The 11,599-nt window shown below is 26.3% G+C and overlaps 3 protein-coding genes across 3 annotated transcripts; 2 read left to right on the top strand and 1 right to left on the bottom strand.

The window, feature by feature from the left end:
- Positions 1 to 1,420: 1,420 nt before the first annotated feature.
- Positions 1,421 to 3,007, top strand: EIN_159940 (hypothetical protein; the record flags this gene model as incomplete). The annotated part of the gene is made up of 1 exon (XM_004253788.1): positions 1,421 to 3,007. The coding sequence occupies one exon, from the start codon at positions 1,421 to 1,423 to the stop codon at positions 3,005 to 3,007; it is 1,587 nt and encodes a 528-aa protein (XP_004253836.1).
- Positions 3,008 to 5,019: 2,012 nt separating this feature from the next.
- Positions 5,020 to 6,171, top strand: EIN_159930 (hypothetical protein; the record flags this gene model as incomplete). Its single annotated transcript, XM_004253787.1, has 1 exon — positions 5,020 to 6,171. The coding sequence occupies one exon, from the start codon at positions 5,020 to 5,022 to the stop codon at positions 6,169 to 6,171; it is 1,152 nt and encodes a 383-aa protein (XP_004253835.1).
- A 938-nt stretch (positions 6,172 to 7,109) lies between these two features.
- Positions 7,110 to 8,075, bottom strand: EIN_159920 (tyrosine protein kinase, putative; the record flags this gene model as incomplete). Its single annotated transcript, XM_004253786.1, has 1 exon — positions 7,110 to 8,075. The coding sequence occupies one exon, from the start codon at positions 8,073 to 8,075 to the stop codon at positions 7,110 to 7,112; it is 966 nt and encodes a 321-aa protein (XP_004253834.1).
- Positions 8,076 to 11,599: the final 3,524 nt, after the last annotated feature.

Below are 11,599 nucleotides of genomic sequence, written 5' to 3'. Positions count from 1 at the left end.
TTAAAAGACGTTTTATAAACATAAAAATATTTGATTAAGTGCAATTATCAATATAAGCTGTACTTTATTTTTTATCGCTGTAGTTATACAATAAAATAAATGGTATTAATTTTAATGTATATTTGTTTGTTTTATAAAAATATTATAGTAATTATACAAAAGTGACAAATAAAATCAAAAATTTTAATGTCATTATAATTTATGATTAAATTTAAAAATTGAATTATCAATAAATATACATGAACACAATTGAATATTTGTTGTTTGTTAATTCAAATTGATATCTTGATAACTTCTTTAAACGAATAATTAAAAACTCTATTTTAATGAGTTGAAAAAATAATATATTATATTGTCAATAGAGTATCAAAAATAAATACAATAATTAATTATAAATATGTTTCTAATTTTATGAGCAAATGTTGTTATATTTCAATAACTGAACAGTGTGAAAACAAATTTGATTAATAATATAAAAAACAACCAAAATACAAAGTTTTTGTTTTGGTTGTAAATAAACAAAAACATAATACTTTTTAAATCAACTATTTTTTAATATTAATATTTGTATTTAATAATACCAACAACGTAAACAAATATCAAATTGTGGTTGTAGTTTAACATTTACTCGACAAATATTTAACAAAATGAAATAAAATATTTAGCATTGGTTACTGTTTTTTATTATCTTTTCATTTTTTTACTGAATAAATATAATTGTCAGGCTGATTTTTGTAAATTATTTTTAATTATAATTGATTTTAAAAGTTGTATTGGATAATGTGAATATTATATGTATTTAACACGATGAAGAAGTGGACTATTTTATTTTATTTAAAATACGATTGATTTGTTTTTTACCACTTGGCCAAAACAAAAAAATGAATTGATTGTTATTGTTCTTTTTTATTTTTTGATAACACGTAGTGTTTAGTAGTTTTTTGTTGATACGTGTGTTTTCCAATAAACATCAATTTTAAATTAATATTAAATTATTAACCAAATAACAAATTTACTATTCAAATGTTGTGGTTTTTTGAAAAAATAAAAAATAAGCTAATTTCCCGATTTTTTATTTTTCTAAAAAACAAAATAAACAAAAAAATATTTAGTAATTTACAAATTATGGCAGCTCTAAGTGAGTCAAAATCGAAGTAGTGAGTCATTTTTTGACAAGTGAATTATAAAATAGAAAATTGAGTTAACAGCCATGACTGTATTAATAAATCTTTTCAATAAAACAAGCATTTTTAATATAATCAACTCAGGGATTGTAAAATAGTAATATTATTGAGTTATTATTATAATTTTAAAACTAATTTATCGTTTTAACGTACTTTTATTATTTTTAACCATTTCTTTAACAATTTTTTAAAAAAGAAATTTGAAAAACACTCAACTTTAAACAGTCAAATAAATTATGCCACTTGAGCAAGTCTTTCTCAAGAATGTAGTTTTGTACTTTAACACTTTAACTGATGTCATGAATTTTCTGTTTCTCAACAAAAAGTGTTTAGAAACGGTCACTTCACTTTATGTGAACTCTTATGCGCTAACAAGACATCACAACTTCCCTCAAATTTATTTATTCTTTCCACAGATGCAAACATTTTATGTGGAAACGACACTTCAGTACATCAAAGCCAAAGACGCGCGGTGTATGCCACTTATAGAAATCAATCACTGGACAGACAAATACCTTTACCGTGACAGGAAGGACAATGTCTTCACCACGCAGTGGTTTCCTCCTAAAATTCGAAAGCTTTGTGTCTACCCACAACAAGTCATAAAAATGTTTACAAGCATCGACTTTTACACGCAACTCCAAGTCATTTCAATTGTAAAAATTTTTGAAAATATTAGATTAAAAAACACCCGTTTTTTAGACTCTTTAATTCCTCTTTTTAAACTTCCTTCACTTAAAAAAGTGTATATGGAGATCTCACCACTTTGCTATGAAATGATCAACACTTTGAACTCCCAAAAAGCGTTTTCCAGTGGTGTCGAATTCACAATCTTCTTCTGCATGTGGTGGGATATGTTTTATATTAAAAGTTTAGACGAAAGTTATGACAAAATTCAGAATTTAAAATTTAACTCAAATGTCTCGATATACACTAATCGCATTGGAGACGGTCACATCTTGACGCATCGTGGAATGTATGTGTCCAGTAGTGTTACTAATAACAAGGAGGTGTTATTTGATATGATCACTGGCATCATTCACTTGGGAGATTTACACGAACTCAATTTGATTTTTAATAATATTGACAACTTTGACTGTGAGAAATATGAAAATGTTGAAAAGATTGCATTGAATGGATGTTTAAGCTCTCTAAAACTCTCAAAAAGAATCAAAAGTGTTACTCTGAAAATCATTTTATTTAAAGAAGAAAATATAAACATAGAAATGAACAACGCAGTGCTTGAGGAATTTTCAGTAGACGGACAACCTAATCAAAAAATCGAAGGAGTCGTTTTATATGAAAATGCACTCAAAAAGTTGGTCTTAAAAAACGCGAATTGTTCTATTAAAATGCTTGGAAATGATAAAAAACAATTGGAAAACATCGACCTCTGTAAACTGAATGAATTTGAATTGTTTAATTATAGACAATATGGTATCATATTAAATGATTATAAAGGACCATTACCATTTTATGCTCTTTCATTGATTAATGGTAAGTTGAACGTCAGTAACCCTATGACAAGACTAGAAAACCTTAACTTCTCTGCATTCATTTTTGACGAGTGTTATATAAACAATAACTACAATAACACTATCGAACTGGGGGATAATAAATTGAGGATTATGTCTGTGAGATATTCAAGATCAATAACAGTTAATGCAGGACCAACGACATTGTTCGAACTTGATAATTCAGATGGGACTTTTAATTTTGTTGCATTGAAAAGGAAAAATGTGACAAAGAACAACAAAAAGCACAAAGTTGTTATTAAAATCGATGAAAAGAAATATGACGATTTTTTAAGTGAAAGTGAATAATTTTAATTCGAATGTTTATATAATAATAGTAATATAATAATATCATTATAATATATAATATTATAAAATCAATATATATATAATCAAACCTCTATTGAATACAGTAAAAAGTGTTTATTTGTGGGTTTATCATGGAATTGTGTAGTAAATTCTTTTCACCATTTTTTCTATAAAAAAACAGTGTTGTAGAAAATATTGTAGTTTTTTTAATTATAATAAAACTATATAATTTATCTAAGTGTTCCTAAATTCAAAATTCTAGATCAAAATAATTATTTGTGGGTTTTGCATTTGATTGGTCCATTGACCTACAAATAGACGTAACCCACAAATATAAAACCCACAAATAGACACTTTTTACTGTAGTAACTCCATCGAGTGGTATCTTTATCGAATTGGATTTTTAGCCAATTAAAATTGATTACCGCTCGATAAAGAATTTTTTTATTGTATTTTTATTTTAAAATACAGTGGCAATATTTAAGTACTTAATTTGGAATAAACTCACTTAAGTGAGTAAATTTTGGTTTTATTTTTGGAAATAACAAAAAAAATTTTAAAAAAACTGAAATTATGTTATAAGACAAAAACATTTTAATAATAACAAATTATTTTTTATTAAAAATAACATTTTAATAACAAAAAAAACAAAAAACAAAAAACAAAAAACAAAAAAGAAAAAATAATTAATTTAAATTTATTTCATGACATAAGCAAAACTTGGGCTAGTGTATATGTTGACTTGTTCTGGTAAAGACTTTATGATATTTTAAGTCCTTTTCAAGTTTAAACACTGTTTTCAACGCTTCAAGTGGAAAACTTGTCGAATCCAGAATTCATTTGGTATTTGACCAAAAAGTGTACAATTTTTACATTTTTGTGTAAAAAACCACTTTTTACGATTTACACAAAATGTAACTCATTTTTGGTCCAAATGTTTCTTAAAACAATTTTCAACAAAAGCTCAAAAGTTTAATTTAAAAATACCGACTTTGAAGTTTATTAAATTAAAAAATAATGAATTCAATCTCAATCCAAAAAACTCAATTCTTTGTATTATCCCGTTTTTTCACCAATTGTTCATTAAGTGTTATTTATTTGTTATTGTTATTGTTTGAATTCTTATCTTTTTCGATTCATTTGTTTGTGTTTTTTATCTTTCTCTCATCTTCTTTTTAATCTTAACAACAACTGTTATGAAATATTTTTAAATGTTATTTGTTCATAAAACAATCATTGAACTAATGTACACAAAAAAGACCACAAATTCAAACCGGCTTTTATTTTCAAGCTTGTCCATTGTGCTTGTTAATGTTCTTTTTTCACTTTTTGAACCTTTTTTGAGCTTCTTTTCGTCAAAAGAAAATAATTTTCGAAACTAATTTTGTAAAAAACAAAAGCTATATTTTAAGTTTATTTTAATTAAAATAAAAAACTATTTCAAATATTTTTTTCTTCTCGAGCAAAATCGACTTTTTTCTCAAAAAACAAAGAAAAGACCCAATCAAACCCATTTTCCTATTTATAAAGGGTGGTACTTAAGTTTTTTCTATTTTGGCTTAAAGTTCAACCAAAGTTTCACAAAATTTACTCACTTAAGTGGGTTTATTCCACTACTGTAATAATATATTTTATTTTTTTGTTCTAATTCCGAGTGTTCAGTCTTAAAATTTAATGTTAAAAAAAACAACAGAAAAACAACATTAACAACTTTCGATTTTATTATTTAATATTAAAATTTGAACGTGTAATAAATATTTTTAAAAATATTTTATAACACGTTTAAAATTAATAATAAAATATATTCATTATCAGAAGTATAAGTCGGTTAAAGGTTAAATATTACAATAATTGAATATACAAACTATATTATTATTAATTAATAGATAATAAATTTATAATAAATTATTTTTACTTGAAATTATCATTTAATTATATAACAATAATTCTTTATAATGTTTAGATATTTGATTTAAATAATTCCAACAAAAAAAACAACTGTTAAAATCATAATGTCCACAATTGACGGTTATCATATCATGATAGTTTCAAAGTACTTTGCAACAATCAACGATTTCATTAATTTGGAATTTGTATGCAAAAAATTTAACAGTAATATGGAGAAATTTCATTTCAACCCGATTCCATTAACTTGCAAAACAATTGGATTTTTCTTGAACATTGAAACTCTTCATTTATGGCATAAAAACGATGAAACTTTTGGTAATCTATTTTTTGTCAAAACAGCGTTCGATGAAGACGATGGTAACAATGAAAAACATGGAGATATAAACAAAAACAAAGAAACTGTTGTGACAAAAGTGTTTTATGAAATCATTGTGTGGTTCAATGTTAATTATGACACCGTTGTCAAAAACGATGGTCAAAACATTAAGTTCAAAGATATTGCTTACACCCAAACCGATCGAATGAAATTTGGTGATAACATACCAAATTGTGTCACATTTATTAGTCATAGCTGTTTCCGTGAATGTAGTTTGAGCAGCATAACAATACCATCAAGTGTCACATTATTTGGTCAGAGATGTTTCCAACGATGTAGAAACTTGGAAAGTATTGATATACCATCAAATGTGAATTATATTGCTCAGCTTTGTTTTTGTGGATGTGATAGTCTCAGTAGTGTGACAATACCATTAAGTATAACATCATTAAATCAGTGTTGTTTCTCCAAATGCAGTAGTCTAAGCAGTGTGACTATACCAACAAACGTGAATACTATTCATAATAATTGTTTCTATGAATGTAACAATTTAAGCAACATTATAATACCATCTAGTGTCACATTTATTGGTAATTATTGTTTCCATCAATGCGCCAGTCTGAGAAGTGTTATAATACCACCATCTGTAACATTTATTAGTGAAAAGTGTTTTGATGAATGTATTAATTTGAGCAACATAGAAATACCATCAAGTGTCACTTCAATAGGCGAAGGTTGTTTCTATGGATGTAGCAATCTGAGCAATATAGAAATACCAGAAAGTGTCACTTCAATAGGTAAAGGTTGTTTTTGTGAATGTGAAAATTTAAAAAGTGTTTATGTTCCATTAAGTGTCACATTTATAAGTGCTTATTGTTTTCCCCAAAAAACAGTTGTTCGTCGAAGATGCGACAATACCAACAAATGCTGCATTAATTAATTTTGTTTTGTAACAAAAACAGTTGTTCATGGCGACTTATTCAAATAATCGAGTCTTTTTTCATTTTTTATAACAAAAAAATGATAAAATAAAATGTATTTCTTTATATTCATTTATATATAATAACAAAATGGGTATATTTATTTATTTATAATTTATATTTTTTATAAGTTTAATACAATTAAGTGTGTATTATATTAATGATAAATTTTACTTATTATAACAGTAAATTGTGATACTGTTTAAAACAATATTTAACAATTAAACTAATTAATGTTTAATAAAAGTTTAGATGATATGTAAAGAGAAATTTTTAAATAATATACACATAATAATAATATAAGTTTATTTTTATTGACTAAATTAATTACTAGCATTTGAATGAACAAACAAATAGTTGTTCAAAAAACATCTTTTTAATGAAAAATTTCAAATCACTGATGAATAAGTTAATAACTAGTTGTTAATAAAAGCAAACTTTTTTAAGAAGTGGCCATTTGTTTATTATTAAACAAAAAAACGTATATTTGTTGGTTTAAAATGGATACGTGTTGTAATTTATTCACGTTTTAATTTATAATTTTATTAAATCAATTTTTGCATATAAAACTTTATATAAAAAACTTATATCATTAAAAACAAAATTCTTTTATAAATAAATTACAAGACAATCAAACTAATGTTTTGAGTGAATTGATAGTGTCATTAATAATACATTGTTCTTGAGGTCCTTGTTTCCAACACTTTTCAATGACATTTTTATATTTTATGTCGAGTGTTTTTTATAGTACTTGGTCTCTTTCCAGAAGCTACGTCATTTGCAATAGTCCACGGGTGCATGTATATATTTTTGGGATATGCATTTTCCCATAAGAAGCACTCGAGAATTGTTATAGCGAATGAATAAACATCTGCGGCTTTCTTGTAATGTTGTTTATTTAACACTTCGGGTGCCATATATATATTGGAATCCCAATACCATTAGTGAATGTCATGTTGGTCATCATCATATTAACATTTCTTGCACTTTCAAAATCGGTCAGTTTTGCGTTGACTTTATCATTTGGATTTTTAGAAAACACAAGTAAATTGTCTAATTTAATATCTCTGTGTAAAATCCCGTTTTCATGTAAATATGAAATACCATTTGCGCCATCCAACATCATTTTAACACGATGTTTTATGTTAATTTCATCACTTGTTTTATGTTTCATCAAGTCTTGTAAACTCCCAAATTGTGCAAATTCGGTGACCAAACACACCTTATTGGGTATAAAAACTGCTCCATAAAAGTGGACAATATATTCACTTCTAAATTTGTCTAACATCTCAACTTCCTTCTCAAACGCATTGTTTAATGTGTCTTCATTTCCACTAATTTTCATCTTCTTAATTGCAACGATATTGTCTCTGAAAGTTCCTTTAAACACAACACCGAACGAGCCTTCACCAAGTATAGTGTCTTCTTGTAACTCGTTTGGATCAAGTCGCGTTGTCAATTTTGAAGTTGCTGCTATTTTAATTTCTTTTAAAGCGTCTTTTCTTTTTGTAAATGAATTTGAGACCAATATGATATTTTCATTGAATTTGGTTGTGCATTTTAATGTCAACAGAATTTCAAATTCACACGCTTCACCACTTGGTAATACTATTATTTTTGGATTTGAGTCGAATTCATATTTCTCAATTGTTGCACTTTTTGTCGTGATTTGAATTTTCATGTTGTGCTTTGAAGTGTTGCCAACACACAGAAGTTCTCTTTGTTGTGAGTTGACATCAATTTCCTCGCCAAAAGAAACTTCCGTTTTGTTCACAATGACATCATCACCAATTGGTATAAAAGTAATGTTCGAACAACTCATTTTGAAGAGTGTTGTTGTTTGTTCAATTTCTTTTTGTTGCATTTTGTTTTCAATAAACAACACAACACACGATATTAATGTTATTACAATTGTTAAGACAAAAAGTGCAAACAAAATGACTATAAAAAGTACTCACCAAACTACCTTCTTGTTACAAAGTGTGCCATTTTTGTTAGGAGAGTGCCAGAATGTGCATTTGGAACATTTTGAGTTTAAAACTTGGAGACATTTTGATACAAATGAAATATCAATACAAAGTCCACTTTCATATAAAATCATGTTGTTAACACAAGATGTGCATTTCCAGTATTGTGTGCATGTTGTGCAGTTGTTGTTACACCTTTCACACTCGTTGTAATAAATTGTGTAATACCCATCTTTACATTTGTTACACCCATTTTGTGTGATTTCAACAACACACTCAATGATACTGTTTTATGGCAAACAGTCACCGCTATTTGTTTTGTAATTCGTCAAATTGCATGCCAAACATTTATTTTTTTGTGTTACACGTTGAGCAATTTGAAAGACACTTTAAGCAATTACAGTCCATACCAACTCTGTAATACTGGTCTTTGCATTGATAACACCCACTTGTAATTGTTGATACCTTTTCACATTTATTTAACAGTTCAGTGCTTGGTTGGCATTGATAAATATCACTTTGGTCAAATCCAGACTTACATGATAGACACTTTGTACCACTTTCATGGCAACTGGTGCAATTTTCAGAACACAAATAACAACGGGCATTTGACAGGTAATACCCAACTGCACACGAAATGCACCCATATTTATAATATGTTACACAACCAGTTGTTGAAGTATCGTTTGTAATACTCACACAAATTTTGTTAATATTAAGTATGTATTTATTTTCACATTCAACACATTTATTGTTCACAATATACACGCATTTGTCTTTTTCTAAAATAAACATCCCATTCTGTTCAGTAAACGTTTCATTCTGACAAATAGAATATTCACACTTTTTCTCATAAGTTATTGTATAATTCACTTCACATGAAATTGTATTGCTTTTATCGCAATTCAAGGAATTTTCAAATTTGGATAAACACGTGTTGCAAACACCATTGTCTATGTAAAACATATCATTGCAACCAATTATCAAAACTTTATTTGAAACCACATCTGTCTTTTTAACACATAAAGTTTCATTGTTTAAAATAAAGTTATTGTTACATATAAAACACAAATTATAACCACATAAAGTACAGTTTGATGCACAGCTCTCACATTTGTTATATGAATTACCCGCATGACATTTTATACAAACACTTCCATCACTGTGTTGACATTTGGTATCAAACACACATTCGTTATTATTTTTAATATATCCGTTTTGACATTTGTAACAATTTGTTATTGTGCCATATAAACACGTTTCAGAAGAAATACACCTGGAATTATCGTTTAAAACATGCCCACTTTTGCATAATACACATTTGTTGTTTTTGTTGTATGTCTCACAGTTTAAAACAAGAAGAAAACACTCTCCATTGTCATTTAAAAAATCAGAGTGACAAACAACACATGTTATTTTATTCTTAGTCACTTTAACAAGAAAGCAATTGCTAATTACATTATTATCACTAACTTTTTCTAATAATATAAAAGTCTTCCCATTTTCACTAAAATCAATTGAATAAATTCGACTTAAAGTCGTGTTTTTAGAAATTACAATGTTTGTGCTTTCATACAAAACAAGTGATTTGATGTTTCCAATACGATCAATTTGCAATTTTGTGCTATTTTTATATAAATTGAAGTTGTAAGTTGAATCATAATTACAAGTTATTGTGTTCAATGAAGTTGAATACAAAAATGAAGCATCTATAATATCAAACTCGTCGACTACACTGGTTGTAACTTTTCCAAAAGTAAATGAAATTACCAAGTCTTTATAATATGATAATAATACCAATTTTTTATTATCAAAAAGAGTGATTTGTTTTACACTTTCAGAGAAATAAAGTGAAATGTTATTATCAACCAACAATTCAGTGTTATTTAGATTGTTATCGAACATATTAAACATTTTAATATCACTAATAAACTTGAGTTTGCAATTTACATTAATATCTTCATTACACGGACAATGTGGATAATCAAAAGCATCTTCCATATTTGTTGGTGATTTTGGTGTGTACATTAGTTTCTTTAAAGTACAAACAACGTCTTTGTCAAGTGGAGTACCTTGTGGGCAAAATCGTATTAATTTTTTATTAGAAATCAAGTACCCTTTCCCATTTGTAAAATTATACAAATATTCAAACATATCTGAAATGATGTGATCGAAATTGGCAACAGTCCCTAAATTAGATGCACTATTCAACGAAATTGTATCAAAACATTTGGTGTTTCCTGTTGGATTGACAATTTCAAAATTTGGTCTATTTTCCACGTTATAATTGAGATGAAGATATGTCGAATTCCACATGACAATTTGTGGGAAGTTCAATTTTGGATTATTTAATAGAAGGTCTCCAGCTATAGACAAACCAGCATAATTAATATTAAAAATCACATTTATTGTTGCATTTGGTTCAATAACAAATGTCTTGTTGATATGCAAATTTGTCATCAATAATATATTAACATTTATGTTTATCGTCAGACTTTGTGTGAAATACCAAATTGATTGACTTGTAGAAGACAATTTCATGTTATTTAAAAGAATCATTTTATTTAATAATGTAAGTTTATTGCTTAATTCAAAGTCTCAATTAAAACATATTGAAGATGTTTTGATATTACAATCTGAAGGTGTTAGACCCATGGTGTCATTGATTCCAGATGGGTAACAGTCGCATTGATATTCACTTGTTGTCAAAACAATAAAAAGAGAGAAGATAAATTGCATTTAAAACACCAATTTGTTATTAGATTGTGTTTTGAGGGTTAAAATATTAATATTTTTAGTTTATTATAAATGTATTTAAACTAATAAAATATGATAAAATTATTATTTTATAAATAAATTAATAACCAAAATCTTTTTTATTAATGTAACTTATGTACAAAGTTATATAAAAGTTACAATATATCATTAAAACATTTTTTTGTTTTTGTGCATGGGTCGGCACAATCCTAATTTTCAAAATTAACAAGAAAAAAACAAAATTTGTGGCAATTTAATTGAAAAAATACCATTATTTTTATGAAAAAAACAATTTTGTTGATAATTGAGCAAAAAATCGGGTTATGAAAATATTGATAAATAAATAAAAGACTTTCTATTTTAAAAAAAACAATGTGTTTTTTAAAGGCTAAACAAAATACAAAATGTTTATATTTTAATTGTGTTTTATACTTGTTTTCGTTTTTTGGTCACGAGTAAATTGCTTAAAAAAACAATATGGGTGCAAACTCAAATTATAGTAAACATAATCTATACAAAGTTAATCAAACAAATAATAACAATAAATAATAAAATACAATTAAGATACTATAATTGAAAACAACTATAACATATTATTTATTTTATTATCAGACACAACAAGTTTTTTACTTGAATATTAAAAATTGAAATATTATCATTTTTT

This window comes from Entamoeba invadens, assembly GCF_000330505.1.
Source record: "Entamoeba invadens IP1 unplaced genomic scaffold scaff_1105074725611, whole genome shotgun sequence".
NCBI lineage: Eukaryota > Evosea > Mastigamoebida > Endamoebidae > Entamoeba > Entamoeba invadens.
Note: the sequence above shows the minus strand (reverse complement) of the source record. Positions and strands in the feature narration are given on the sequence as shown.